The sequence below is a fragment of the Lipotes vexillifer genome, unplaced genomic scaffold (genome assembly GCF_000442215.2).
Source record: "Lipotes vexillifer unplaced genomic scaffold, Lipotes_vexillifer_v1.1 scaffold182, whole genome shotgun sequence".
NCBI classification, from domain to species: Eukaryota; Metazoa; Chordata; class Mammalia; order Artiodactyla; family Lipotidae; genus Lipotes; species Lipotes vexillifer.
Genome location: NW_006798798.1, coordinates 3,492,948 through 3,508,338, shown reverse-complemented (window position 1 = coordinate 3,508,338; position 15,391 = coordinate 3,492,948). Strand labels below are relative to the sequence as shown.

General features: G+C 40.7%; 1 protein-coding gene across 1 annotated transcript; it reads right to left on the bottom strand.

Moving 5' to 3' along the window:
• Window positions 1-8,566: 8,566 nt before the first annotated feature.
• NUDT19 (nudix hydrolase 19) lies at window positions 8,567-15,087 on the bottom strand. Its single transcript, XM_007470939.1, has 3 exons — window positions 14,374-15,087; window positions 9,654-9,861; window positions 8,567-8,772 (listed from the first exon to the last, which is right to left on the bottom strand). The coding sequence occupies exons 1-3, from the start codon at window positions 15,085-15,087 to the stop codon at window positions 8,567-8,569; spliced, it is 1,128 nt and encodes a 375-aa protein (XP_007471001.1).
• Window positions 15,088-15,391: the final 304 nt, after the last annotated feature.

Sequence of the window (15,391 nt, the reverse complement as noted above, 5' to 3'; positions counted from 1 at the left end):
GTGCGACGGCTTTCTCTAGTTGTGGCAAGCGGGGGCCACTCTTCATTGCGGTGTGCGGGCCTCTCACTATCGCGGCCTCTCTTGTTGTGGAGCACAGGCTCCAGACGCGCAGGCTCAGTAGTTGTGGGTCACGGGCCCAGTTGCTCCCCGGCATGTGGGATCTTCCCAGACCACCCGTGTCCCCTGCGTTGGCAGGCAGATTCTCAACCACTGCGCCACCAGGGAAGCCCCTGGGAAGCACTTTTAAAGTAATGAAAAGAAGATGAAACATAAGATGAAAAGATTTTAATAAGGTGCATTTTTATAAGATGGTTAAATCCTGGTACCAAAACCTGATCAAGATAACACAACTACAGACTAATGTAGGTGCTGAAATCCCAAATAAAATGCTACCAAGTAAAACCCAGGACAAATTAAAAAAAAAAAAATTAAGCCATGGCCAGGAAGGCTGTAAGGCTTATTCCAGGAATGCAAGAAGGTTTAATATCGGTCAGCCAGAAACATGGCTAGCTCATGGCACAGCAAGCAACCAAAAGCTGTCATGAGCAGACTGGCTCTTGCAGACACCATGGGGGTGATGATAGGTCTCTCCCATCAGAGGAATGATATTCTCGTTCTGCAAAGGGCTTAGTGGAGAGTGATCTGCTCTTATATTTTTTTGCTCCCCACCCCCAAGAGAAGGGAGAAAAGGAGAGAAGACAAAGCATTAGGAATGGCAAGAGGGGGAGTCTGAGATAGCAGGACCTGCCGTCATGCTCAGACCAGTCTCACCTGTCAGTATGCTCATGGTAGGGTGAGAGGTATCGGTAGGAACTGATCTAAGATTTCCAGTACTGACGTAGTTCTGAAAGATGGGCACCAGGAGGACACTCTTTGCTCCCTTCCCTCCCAGATCTCTCCCCCACCAAATGTAGTTCAAACGATCTTACCCTGAAGTCATCAATTCTCAAAGGCAGCCTATACTTGCCCCGTTTTAAAATATTCTCCTTTTTACAAAAAAAAGAATAAAAAATAAGTTTGGCCCCAAAGCTGCCTTCATCATTTTGTCAGCTGATATTTTTTAAATTTCATTTATTTTTGGCTGCGTTGGGTCTTCGTTGCTGCGCACGGGCTTTCTCTAGTTGCAGCGAGCGGGGGTACTCTTCGTTGTGGTGGGCATGCTTCTCATTGCGGTGGCTTCTCTTCTTGTGGAGCACTGGCTCTAGGCGCACAGGCTTCACTAGTTGTGGCACGCCGGCTGAGTAGTTGCGGCTCACGGGCTCTAGAGCGCAGGCTCAGCAGGTGTGGTGCACAGGCTTAGTTGCTCCACGGCATGTGGGATCTTCCTGGACCAGGGCTCAAACCTGTGTACCCTGCATTGGCAGGCGGATTCTTAACCACCGTACCACGAGGCAAGCCCTAAAAGAACTTTTAAAGTTGTATTTATTTTGCATCAGTTGAGATGGAATGAACTTTTGCAGTTACGTCATTCAACCCAAAAGCAGAAGCCTGATGCCTGTCCAGGGTCTTTCCAAGACGCCTCAGTTATCTTTTATGGACTTGTTCTGTGCATCAGAGAAGGCATTTGTCATGGTTCCCGCTAATATTATACATCTGTCAGATTATCCTTGTTTCTAATGTATTTTTTCCATAGCTTAATATTGTGTTACTCACTGCAAGATTCTCATATCTTCATTTTTAACTGTATATATCAAACTAAAATTAACTTTTATTTATTGGTTCCTAGGATGAATTCCATCTCATCTGATTAGTAGTCTCTAAGCTCTTCTTGCTTGTGTTCCCCTCTTTTTATTTTTAGCCCTCATGCAGTATTGTTTTTAAACAACTTAGATTTAATTTTTTCCAGTTTTGAGATATAATTGACATATAATATTGTATAATTGACATATAATATTGTATAAGTTTAAAGTGTACAACATAATGGTTTGTACAACATAATGGTTTGTACAACATAATGGTTTGATATATGTGAAATGATTACCACAGTATGTTTAGTTAACATCCATGTTTAGTTAACATCCATCACCACCATCCATCCATCAGTTACAAAATTTTTTCCCGTGATGAGAACTGTTACCATCTACTCTTTTAGCAACTTTCAAATACATAACACAGTATTGTAAACTATTCTCATCATGTACATTACATTCCTAGACCTTATTTATCTAATAACTGGAAGATTGTACTTCTGACCACCTCCACAATTCTGATTTCTGTTTCTAGGAGGTTGTTTTTTGGACTCCACATATAAGTAAGATAATACAGTATTTGTCTTTCACTGTCTGCCTTATTTTACTTAGTATAAGTTCCTCAAGGTCCATCCATGTTGTCTCAAATGCCAGGATTTCCTTCTTTTTATGACTGAATAGTATTCCATCACATACATATATATATAGATAAATAGGTAGATAGATAGATATGTATATCTTTATCCGTTCATCTGTTGATGGACACTGAGGTTGTTTTCATGTCCTGGCTGTTTTAAATGGTGCTTCACAGAACATTGGGGTGCTGATATCTCTTCAGAATTTCTCTCAGATATATACCCAGAAATGGGTATCATATGATAGTTCTATTTTTAACTTTTTGAGGAGCCCCCTTACTGTTTTCCATAGTGGCTGTACCAATTTACATTCCCACCAACAATGCACAAATGTTCCCTTTTCTCCACATCTTCGCCAACACTTATCTCTTGTCTTTTTGATGATAACCGTTCCAACAGGTGTGAGCTACTGGTATCTCATTGTGGTTTTGATTTGCATTTTCCTAATAACTAGTGATGTTGAGCACCTTATCATGTACCTATTGGCCATCTGAATACCTTCTTTGGAAAAGTACCTATTCAGGCCCTTTGTCCATTTTTTAATTGGATTGCATTTTTGATATTAACTAGTATGAGTTCCTTATATATTTTGGATATTAACCCCCTTATCAGATGTATGGTTTACAAATAGTTTCTCCCATTCATTTGGTTGCCCTTTCACTTTGTTGATCATTTATTTTGCTATGCAGCTTTTTAGTTTGACATAGTCCCACTTGTTTATTTTTAATTTTGTTGCTTGTGCTTTAGGTGTCATATTCAAAAAATTATTGACAAGGCCCATGTCAACAAACTTTTTCCTCTATTTTTGTGGTTTCAGGTCTTACATTTAAGTCTAATCCGTTTTGAGTGATTTTTGTGAGTGGTATAGGATAGGGGTCTAGTTTCATTCTCTGGGCTCTCAATTCTATTCTGTTGGTCTATGTGTCTGTTCTCATGCCAGTACTACGCTGTTCTGATAGCTTGGTAATATAGTTTGAAGTCAGGAATTCAGGAAGTGTGATGCTTCCAGCTTTGTTCTTTTCTTAGGATTGCTTTGACTATTCAGGGTTTTTTGTAGTTCTATATAAATTTTAGAATTTTTTTTCTATTTGTTTAAAAAAAAAAGGCCATTTGAATCTTGATAGCGATTGATTGAAGCTATAGATGCCTTTGGGTAGTAGGGACATTTTAACAATATTAATTCTTCCAGTCCATGAATGTGGGATATATTTCCAATTGTTTGTGTCTTCACTTTTCTTCATCAATGGTTTATAGTTTTCAGGATAGAGATATTTCACCTCCGTAGTTAAATTTAGTCCTAAGTATTTCATTGTTTTTGATGCTATTGTAAATGGGATTGTTTTCTTTGTTTCTTTTTCAGATAATTTGTTGTTAGTGTATAGAAATGCTAATGATCTTTGTATGTTTTGTACTCTGCAACTTTACTGAATTAGTTGATTAGACCTAACAGTTTTTCAGTGGAATTTTTAGGATTTTCAATATATAAAATCATGTGTTCTGCAAATAGAGACAATTTTACTCCTTCCTTTCCAATTCTAATACCTTTTACTTCTTTTTCTTGCCTGATTTCTTCTAGTACTATGTTGAATAGGAAGGGTGAGAGTAGACACCCTTGTCTTATTCCTGATACTAGAGGAAAAGCTTCCAGCCCTTCACCACTGAGCACGATGTTGGCCGTGGGCTTGTCATCTATGGCTTTTATTGAGTTCCTTCTATAACTAAGTCGTTTTTTTTTTTTTATCATGAATGGATATTGAATTTTGTCAAATACTTTTTCCACATCTATTGAGTTGCTCATATGATTTTTATCTTTCATTTTATTAATGTGATGTAGAACACTTATTGATTTGTGTGTTGAACCATCCTTGCATTCCAGGGATGAATCCCACTTGATCATGGTGTATGATCCTTTTAATGTGCTGCTGAATTCAGTTTGCTAGCATTTTCTTTAGACTTTTTGCATCTGTACTCATCAGGGATATTGGCGTGTAGTTTTTTTTCTTGTCGTGTCCTTTGGTACCAGGCTAATTCTGGCCTTGTGAGTTTGGGAGTGTTCCCTCCTCTTCAAATTTTGTAAGAGTTTGAGGATTGGCATTAATTCTTTAAATGTTTGGTAAAATTCACCAGTGAAGCCATCTGGTCCTGGGTTTTTCTTTTTGGGGAGGTTTGTTTTTTTTGTTTTGTTTTGTTTTGTTTTTAAATTACTGATTCCATCTCCTTACTTATTATTGGCCTGTTCAGATCTTCTATTTCTTACTGATGCAGTTTTGGTAGGTTCTATGTTTCCAGGAATTTAGCCATGTCTTCTAGGTTGCACAGTTTGTTGGCATACTGTGTTCATTGTAGTTTCTTACGATCCTTTCTATTTCTGTGGTATCAGTTGTAATGTCTCCTCTTTCACTTATAGTTTTATTGATTTGCATCCTCTTTTTTTCTTGGTTAGTCTAGCTAATGGTTTGTCAATTTTATTTTTTCATAGAGTCAACTCTTAGTTTTGTTAGCCTTTTCTATTGTTTTCCTATCTCTATATCATTTATTTTTGCTGAAGTTTCTATTTTTATTTCCTTCCTTCTGCTAACTTTGGGCTTGGCTTATTCTTCTTTTTCAAGTTTCTCTAGATAACTAGGTTTAAAAACATTTAATCTAAGATTCTTTATCATTCAATAAATTTAACCCATTTTCATGCATCAGCATGGTTGATATTTATTCCTACCTGAACTGTCTTATTCTAAGCTTTTGTTTTGTTGCCATGTTCATATTTTCTATCTTCTACATTAGGGGTTGTGCTTTGCTTTTGACTGATTTGAAAAGTGACCATTCTGTTTTAAATTCTAATAGCCACTTTTGCATTTCAAAACACTTAAACAGGTATTATCACAAACCTGCAGTCATTGATTCCCTCCTTTCATGTTTTTTTTTTTTATTCCTCCCATAGCCACTTCCTGTTAATGATAACATAATCTGGGATTACTGAACCAAATTATTTTTGTAAGAAAGTTACTTTTTTTTTTTTTTTTACAAAATACGTTAAAATTTGAATTATTTTTAATACTTGCAGTGCTTTTTAGCCATATTTAACTATTCATACTTACTTCCTGTATTTTATTTCCACACTCACCATTAGGACTTCTACCATGCATTTCTACTTCAAAAGTTTTTATTTCCAATAATCAAAATTTTAATTATCTATAGTATTTCTATCAAATCAAATTTTTCAGAGCTCCGGAATCTTCAGAGCCCATATATAAACAAGGGCTATTTCTGTGGCTTTCACACATGGTTGATATAAAATTACTGACCACACACGTCCTTTTCCCCTCAGAATATTATATATGCTGTCCAGTTTATCATGTTACTGTGTGATACACACTAAGAAGATTTTGTGCCTTTGTGAGTAATCTTTTCTTTTTCTCCCTGAAAATCTATGCATTCTCTGTCTTTGAAATTCAAAATGTCATCCAGGTATTGAACAATTTTTCTTATTTTTGCTTTGACCATAGCAGGACCTTTTTATCTGAAGATCAATATTTTCCTTCAGCTCAAGAAAACTTTGTTCTCTAAATAATGCTTTTCTTCTATTTATTTGTTCTGGAATTTTCATTTAGACATGCCAATGATCCACATATTAGATGCCCAACCTCTGTTCTTAATATCTGTTTTTCTGAAGCTACAGTAACAAGGAGACCCAAGAACAAAAACAGTTCAGAGATCCAGGTTTGTCTCAAGGCAACAGTATGTGCAAAGGTTCTGAGGTGGGAAAGAACTTTGAGCAGTCAAGAAAGAGAAAGAAGACCCTTCTGATGGGATTATAGAGGGAGAGGGGGGTATGATGACATCAGAGAGAAAGGTGGGGCCTGGTAGACCACAAATTTAGTGTTTAAGTGTCAGGAAAAGCCATGGAAGGGCTTTAATGAGGGCACTGACAGGACATGACTTAAGTTTCAATGTCAAGTTCACTTTTTCAGGAGGAATGCATTTTGAGGGGGAAGAATGAAAATGAAGAGACTGGCTCTGAAGCTGTTACAGTTGGCTAAGAAACAACTATGGTTTAGACTAAGGCGATAGCAGTGCAGAGGTGGGCAGATGGGAGTTTCAAGATAATTGTGTTTAACAGATCAATAGGACTTGCTAGTCACCTGGATATTGGAATGAAGGAAAGGGAGGAATCATGAATGACTCAGATTTTTAGCTTCAGTAACTGGTAACTTAACTTCCCTTCTGATACAGGGAAGGCTACGCTGAGGGAACCTGCTTAGGAGGGAAAAGTATAGATTAGGGAACAAGCTAAACTGTTTTAACAAAGAGATCCTAAAATATAGTGGTTTATATAAAATAGAAGTGTATTTTCATTTTCACATAACAAGCAAGAGGTGAGCAATCCAAGTGGCAGGCAGTTATGCTTTAACATCTGTCTTCTGCCTCTGGGTCCAAGGCAGCTGCTCCAGTTGCCACCATTTCCAGCCAGTGAGAAGAGAAAAGAGAAAGTGGAAGGCAAGCAATTTCCGTTTTAAAGAATGTGACCTACGTATGCCCATATATGAGGGCTCCCCCAACAAATCATCCCCCAGGAGAGAAGAAGTCCCCTTACATTCAAGTCCTTATTATATTTTCCATGTTATAGGGCACTCTTGTTTTATATTAACAAAGAACCGAGAGGACAAGAACATATTAGCCAGATGCCAGCCTAGTTTTGGATTATTACGAAGGTCATTCAAAAGCTGATCTTGCTCTGCCTCTTTATGTGAGGAAAGCATTGTTTCATCCAATACTTGGCTGAGTTGTGGTTTCCTTGGCGACTGTAATACCAAGATGCGATGGGCAGACATATTCAGACCTCTGCTTTTAGTGACAGGCAACAGATGCCACTTGCTAGAAAAAGAATCAGGTTCTACTCTTGGCTGTGGCACTAACTAGCTGTGTGAATCTGTTTCTCAGTTTTCGCATCAGCAAGATCATGGTGTCCTTCCAATTATAACATTCTGTTTTCTGTGAGAATGAAAGAATAGTATGCCCAAGGCCAAAAGTAAGGAGAACTTCTATAGATTCAGAAGCCAGATTGAATGCTAATTCTATCTGTGGCTCCCAAAATTTACATGTTGGAACCATTTACCAAAGACAATAGATTTTCCTCTAGATCAGAGTTCTCAAACTTGGCCAGATAATTCTTCACTGTGGGTGGCTGTCCTGTGCATTGCAGGATATTAAACTGTATCCCTGGCTTCTCGCCACTAGATGGTAGAAGCGTCGCACTCTTAAGTTGTGACAACCCAAATTTATCCAGACACTGCCAAATGCCCCTGAAGGGCAAAAGTGCCCGGATTGAGAACCACTGATCTAGATGTATTCCTCTAAGTAGGATTAAATAATACACATAAACTTTAATTATCAATAGCTCTATTTTATAGGTAGGAAAACCAGAACGTTTCATGAAAAATGAAATTCAACGTACAATGCATAATATAGTCAAAGATCTAAAATGAACTGGCGTCTAAACCATTTCCCATCTTTAATCAATAAACATTATTCTCTTAAGAGGAGGTGAAAAAATTACCCATATTAAAAACACTGAAAACAAACACCATTAGTAAGTACCATTAAATGATAAATAGTTCTACATCCCTCTAACCTCTCTGGATTCTGTTAACTAGCCCTCCAAGGTAAAAATAATTATGGCTTTTGTTATGGCTTCATATTTCTTTACAACAGTCACTAACCTAATTTCCAATCTGGTAAACCTAATAACTCACGCCATTTAGTTTTAAACAGAATTACCTCTTAATCATCAAGCTAAAGTCATAAGAAAATAATGACACTGTCACTTGAAGGTCACCTCAGTCTACTGTTCACCACGTATCTAATCATACATCCTTAAATTAATTCCAGCAGAAATTCTAAGGAATTCATGGATCAATCTCCCAGCACATCAGGCAGAGTGCTAATGCAGTTAAAAGACAATACAGTAGAACATCTTATTTAAACTTCTGATAACAAAACAATACAGAAGTGGAAACCCTCGTGAAAATTTTTTTCTCGTTTTGGTAACAAGATCATTAATACTTTATACTTGTGTGATACTGTAAGGTTTAAAGAATAAAATAAGAGAGCTCCGTAATACACTTGAAATATGAAAGACTGTACTAGAAGTTACAGGCACAAAGTTCCTTAAGGTCCAGGCATGTCTAGTCAACCCTCATTTTTCATCAGGACAACTTCAAGGAGGCCAGCTTACAAAGAAGCCATTCTCTACAGACGGCTCTTACTCACTACATAGTTCTTAGGGTAAACATGTTTATACTTTGACTGAACTGTCACGTGGATGTTATAATCATGGCGATTGTACATCACTACTCGGTGAAATTTCTTGCCTTCTTTCATGATTTCTTCATTCTTTTTTTCAGTGGACATAAGATTTTCTAAATAGTTTGAATCTTCTAAGTACATCTCATCTCCTGAAAAATAATATTTTAATTTTAGTGTTATTTTATAAAACATTCCAATATATTTGTGATATATAAATCAGTGTTTATCTATTTCAGGTGTTTGGAACTGAGATAGTTGTTAAAAAATCCTAATTTTTTGTGCTTACCTCAATTTATTCCTTGTGTTTTTAATACCCCCCTACCCTCCCCAGTTCTCCATTTTCCAGCCAAGAATTTTCTTTGGGTACATAAATATTTATGACTAGTATTTTTTCATCCTGAACTGATTTTTTACACTAATTCATGACTCTCTTTATCCCATTCAATGTTAATGTTGGCCTTGATACCCATATATTTTTGGTGTTTCAATGTGGGCTGCTCTAATCATTTTAAGGTTAAATTACAGAAATTATTATTTACACATCAAAACTGCTAAGCTGTCCCACTGTAGGATGAATAACAAATATTTTCACAATTCTGAGAAGTGAGATAAGCAGCCATAAGTGAGACAGGTCACAAAACTCCACCATAAGCGGCTACAAAACCTCTATCCTGTACTCGCCCAACAACAATTGACCACCAACAAACTCTCTTTCAATCAAATAAGTACAATTTACAAGTTTGCATAATTTAAAATTAAAATGTAAAAAAGTGAGCTAATATAAGAGAAAGAACTTTGTCAGTGTCTAGGAAATATATTTACATAAGTGTATATAAAGTAATGTATCCAGAATTTCTGGTTATAATAAATACTATGAATATCTTACAGACCTTGATCTTATTTAATTAGTACCTCTGTAGTGTGTAAGACAGAGACTGTAGTTCATGTCTCTGTGTGAGATAATACTGCCATACGGCCCAGAGCATTAAATGTGAATACTAACAAAAACATTGATAACTCACTGATTTACCTGGTAAAAGCTGGATTGTTCCATCAGCAGTTAATAATGTGATCGGCAGCCATCTTTCCACCCCTTCTAATTCACGATCCAAACAAAATTTGTACAAGTCAGAGAGAGAGGCAAAGTGTTCTAGTCTTCTTATTTCGTAGAACTGTGGAGGTGCAAGCCAAATTTCCTTTGATATGAAGCTTTCAGTTGCCTCTGATGGAGATGACCACTGCAGAAGACAAAGGTAAGGCTTCCTGAAGTTTATCCTATAGACAACGCAAGACTCGAGATCCTTAGATCAGTACCTAAGAGCTAACTGAAAATGTAAAAGTAATTCATGAATGTGTCTTGCTAGATTCCTCTAAGACAACATGAAAAGATTTGGTGAAGAAAGCTGGGTTGATCCCCTTCAGAGGTTGATTATTGGGACATTGATCCTGAGAACTAGTAAATAAACCAGGATAGATCACAAAGGGTTGACCTGGGAGCATTGTTCAGCATAAAAGGCAGAAGATGCTAAGAAGGCAAGGTGGTTCTGGTCACTCCTAAAGGAAGACTCTGAAGTATAAATTCATGACAGCAGATTGAGAATTTAGTGCCCATTCATTCCTCCCATAAATGGGTGCCTTGGCTAGGCACTGAGGATGTGGTGGTGGATGAGACAAAGATCTCTCAGGCCCTAATAGGGGCTTCAGCAAACAAAATGTAGCATGATATGTGCCATGTGTTACAATGAAGATAAAGAGGCCGGAGCAAGAGAAGCTTTCAGGAAGGTCAAGAGATGTGACTCAGCCTATTGGCCCAGGAGTGTAATAACTGCACAGTATCAACCAGATAGCACTTACCCATTTCACTTAAGTGGCCTCACTGCTGTGACCTGCCCACTTTCCCAAGCCTTCCTTCCATACACATTTAGATAAAAAGAGCTGATTCAATAATATGAAATAACCCCAAAAGGTCTTTCTTTAACTGGGTTACTAAATATCTCCTTACACTGGGGAAACTGACTTTCACACCCAAAACCAGGGAGTTGAGATTGACTGCCTTGAATATCTATAGGCCCAAAGTTTACATGCTTGTATGAGAAACCTGAGAAACTTGTTAAATCTTCAATCTATGGGGCCCAGCAATCTATGTTTAATAAGCACCCTAGATTCTTCTGAAGTTGGCCAAGGTTACTTTTTTGTGTGTGTGTGTGTGGTACACAGGCCTCTCACTGTTGGGGCCTCTCACGTTGCGGAGCTGTGCTCCGGACGCGCAGGCTCAGCGGCCATGGCGCACGGGCCCAGCCGCTCTGCGGCACGTGGGATCTTCCCGGACCGGGGCACAAACCTGCGTCCCCTCCATCGGCAGGCAGACTCTCAACCACTGCGCCACCAGGGAAGCCCCAAGGTTACATTTTGAAAAACAAAGCTCTGGCCTCAAAGGACCACCCAATCTCTAAGGTATCATGTGAGTTCAGTGGTAACAATGAAGATAAAGGGTTAAACAATAGCCATTAACTCACTTAATTCAATCAGTTCAGGTTGGTCTAGACCATAGGCTAAAATAACTTAAATAACTTATTGTTTATTGGTTACTTGTCACTAGTAAAACACTAGTTTTACTAGTTACCAGTAAAAGTATTTTGAGCAAAAATACTTTACATAAAATATTTCCAATCCTTAGGATAACCCTGCATACTCTCATTTTACAGATGAGAAAACATAGGAATATCCTCTAACTAAAAAACCTGGGCTTCAGACTCACAGAGTGGTGGTGGGGTGGGGTGGCGCTGGCTCTAAATTCCACTGTTGCCCCTCAGTTTCTGAACTTTGGCAGTACTGACACTTTAAGCCAGATAATTCTTTGTGGAAGGATATTCAGCAGCATCCCTGGGCTCTACCCAGTAGAAGCCAGTAGAAGTCCCTGAGTTGTGACAACCAAGAATGTCTCCTGACATTGCTAAATGCACCTGAGGGTGGGATGGGTAAATCATCCCATGTTGAGAACCACTGCAATGAGAAGCCCGCGCACCACATCGAAGAGTAGCCCCCGCTTGCCACAACTAGAGAAAGCCTGCATGCAGCAACAAAGACCCAACACAGCCAAAAATAAATAAATAAAATAAATTTATTTTTAAAAAAAAGAAAGAAAAGGGATAAAATTTGAAAACATAGCAATAAATCTATTCAAAATAAAGCAGAGAAGAAAAAAGACTGAAAAAAAATGAACAAGGCATCAGGGACCTGTGGAACATTATCAAGTAGTCCAACATACATGGAGTCCCAGAAAACAGAGGGAGGTGAAAAATATTTGAAGAAACAAATAATTAAATAATAAAACAAAAAGAAAACCACGCATATCATAATCAAATTACTGAACACCAATAATTAAGAGGAAATATTTAAAGTAGCCACATACACCAAAAACACAAACACACATTACGTACAGAGGAACAGAGAGTTAAAAGCAAACTTTTCTATGAGATGATGGATGTTCACTAAACTTACTGTGGTAATTATGTCATGGGATATGTAAGTCAAATCATTATGCTGTCACCTTAAACTTACACAGTGCTGTATGTCAATTATATCTCAATAAAACTGGAAGAAAAAAAAGACTTCTCAACAGAAGATTATGCAAACCAGAAAATAATGAAGCAACATTTTTAAGTACTGAGAGAAAAAAAAAAAACAACCAAACTTTTAACCTACATACAATTCTATACCCAGCCAAAATATCTTTCAAAAACCAAAAGCAAAATAACGTATTTTCAGACAAACAAAATTTAGAAGATTCATTGTTTAGAATGAATATAGATTCATTCATTCTAAACAAATTTAGAAGATCTGAAATACATGACATATTAGAGGTAGTTCTTTAGGCAGAAAGATACCAGATGTAGATTAAATCCACACAAAGTAATGAAGAGTGCTAAGAATGGTACATATGCAGGTAAACATAAAAGACATTTCCCCCTCATTTTCACAGTCTTTAACAGATTGACTATTTGAAGCAAAAATAATCAGTGTATTATAGAGTTTATAATAGAAATAAAAGTCAAATGTATGACAACAAAAGCATAAATGACAGGAGGGGAGAAATGGAAGTGTATTATTTTAAGGTTCTAATACTACACATGAAATGAGAGATGTATATTGCAAACCCTAAAGCAATCACAAAGAAGAACAGTTAATAAGTCAATAATGGAGACAAAACAGAGTCCTAAAAATACTCAATTAATCCAAAAGAAGTCAGGAAAAGAAGAAAAACAGTTCAAAGAATAGAGGGGACAGATTAAAAAACTAACAGCAAGATGGTAGATTTGAAGTTAACCTTATTGAGAATAACACTGAATACAAATGATCTAAACACTCCAGCTGAAAGGCAGAAACTCATATTGCATAAAAAAGTAAGACTATATGCTGCCTACAGGAAACACACTTTAAATATAAAGACACAGATTAAAAAGTAAAGAATGGAAAAAGATATACTATACTATTGCTAATCAAATGAAAGTCTGAGCGGCTGTATTAGTATCAGACGGTAAACTTCAGATTTCAGAATAAGGAACATTGCCAGATATAAAGAAGGATATTTCATCATAATCAAAGGCTCAATCCATCAAGCTTGAATAGTCCTATGCTGCACCTCACAAGGGAGCTTCAGAATACACGAAACAAAACCTGATGGAACTGAAAACAGAAAAAGACAAATCCGCAATTATTCTTTGAAGATTTCAGCATTCCTCTCTCAGTACTTGATGGAACAGGTAAATGATATGGAAGACCTGAGGACACTATCAACGAACTTAACCTAACTGAGAGTTCTACAAACACTCCATCAAATACAGCAGAATACACATTCTTTTTTTTTTTTTTTTTTTTTAAGCTTTATGAGGAAGACCAGGGCGAAGCTAAACATGTGCAGTCTTTGGGTGTAGCTGCTTCTCAACTCCAGCCAGAGAAGCTGGAAATTTGGATTTCAGTCTGAGATCTCTTCACATTTATACATAAGCTACTAATTCCTTTTTTTATTTTTTTTATTTTTTTGCGGTACGCGGACCTCTCACTGCCGTGGCCTCTCCCGTTGCGGAGCACAGGCTCCGGACACGCAGGCCCAGCGGCCACGGCTCACGCGCCCAGCCGCTCCGCGGCACGCGGGATCCTCCCAGACCGGGGCACGAACCCGTGTCCCCTGCATCGGCAGGCGGACTCTCAACCACTGCACTACCAGGGAAGCCCTACACATTCTTTTTAAGTGCAGAGGGATCATTCACCAAGGTAGACCATATTCCTGGCCATAAAACAAGTCTCAAATGAAACAGTCTCAAATAAATTTTAAAAGACTGAACTATGAGGAAACAAACTGCTGGGGGATGAAATGAGTTAATGCATGGCAAGCGCTTAGAAGGAGCCTGGCACCTGATCACCGCTAGCAGAGCTCCCAGCGTCTCCCCTGGCCTCCTGCTGGAGAAACCGCGTGGGGAGACATCGTCGAGGCCCTGGGGCTGTGAAGCCGGGGAAAGTAGAAAGCAGTTCACCAAGGTCATGGCTTTGGCCTGCTGGCCGGGGGCCGGACCACCTGGGTCCCATGCCCGCTCAGTCACGTACTGGCTGTATGTCCCTGGGCAAGCGAATTAGCTTCCCTGGGCCCGGCCTATCTGGAGGTTCCGGGTGGGCCTGGGCCGCCGGCCGGGGGTGGGGTCCTCATTTCCAAGCTCCAGTGTGCCCCCACTCCGCGCCGGGAGGACGCCTACCTGGCAGTCCACCACCTCCACCAAGTCGGGGAAGACCGGCGGCGGCTCGCACAAGCAGCACAGAAAGAAGGTGGTCTCGAAGCGGCGGCCACGGCGCTGCGTGAAAGGCGTGAGCCAGGCGCTCCAGTCGTGCAGCGCCCAGATGTCGGGAGTGCAGTCTAGGTGAGCGCACAGGCGCAGGAAGTGCTGCGGGTCTCGGCGGACGCGGGCGCGCCAGTCGGCCAGGGCCGGCGGCGGCGCGAGGGCGCGGCCCAGCTCAGACGCGGCGGGCCCGGGGCCCCTGGGCCGCAGCAGCAGCACGCCAGCCTCCTCGAAGGCCTCGCGGATGGCGCAGATGCGGAAGGCAACGTCATCCGGCAGCGCCGCCTCGTCCCCGTCGGCGGCTCCGGGCCTGGCATCTGGCAGCACCGGGAAGGTGGCGCGTTTGGGCGGCGCCGGGCCCAGGCCGAAGCGGGGCGGCCGGTGGTGCGGCGCGAAGAGGCTCAGCCAGTCGGCCGAGCGGTCTGCCGCGTCCAGCACCCCACCCGGGAAGACGTGCGCCCCGGGCAAGAAGCCTTGGCGCGCGGAGCGCAGCAGCAGCAGCAGCCGGAAGCCCTCGGCGGGCGGCGGGGGCCGCGGCGGGGCGGCAGCGACCGGGAGCGTCCAGCCCGCAGCCAGCACCACGGTGGCCGCCCGCCGCCAACTGCTTGGGCCCGGCCGCAGGGGGCCGCTCATGGCGTGTGGCGGCGCGCGGCTTCCGGGCTCAGCTTCTGGTGAGGCTGGAGTTTTCCCCGGGCCTGAGGACGGAGGCCGGCGTCTCGCTGGGCGATCGGTGAACCCGGGCTGTTTGGCCTCACCCGCGCCTGCCTGTAAGGGGGAGAAGCAGGCGTGTGCCAGCACGGTGAAGCTCCGCCTCGAGTGCCGTTGTTCCCAGCCAGGTCACTCTCGCGGGGCAAGGGCTGTGACAGCCGCTTGCTAGGAGGGCCTCAACACCCTCCCTCAGGACACTTGGACCAAGAGCAGGAATCCTTATGATTGC

Bases quoted from the DNA above. Each gene is read 5' to 3' on its own strand.
- NUDT19 (XM_007470939.1), bottom strand. From the start codon at position 15,087: ATGAGCGGCCCCCTGCGGCCGGGCCCAAGCAGTTGGCGGCGGGCGGCC. The intron at 9,862-14,373 runs GTAGGCGTCCTC...TGTCTTCTGCAG, and splicing joins TGGAGGTGGTGGACTGCCAG to TGGTCATCTCCATCAGAGGC. The intron at 8,773-9,653 runs GTAAATCAGTGA...ATTATTTTTCAG, and splicing joins AACAATCCAGCTTTTACCAG to GAGATGAGATGTACTTAGAA.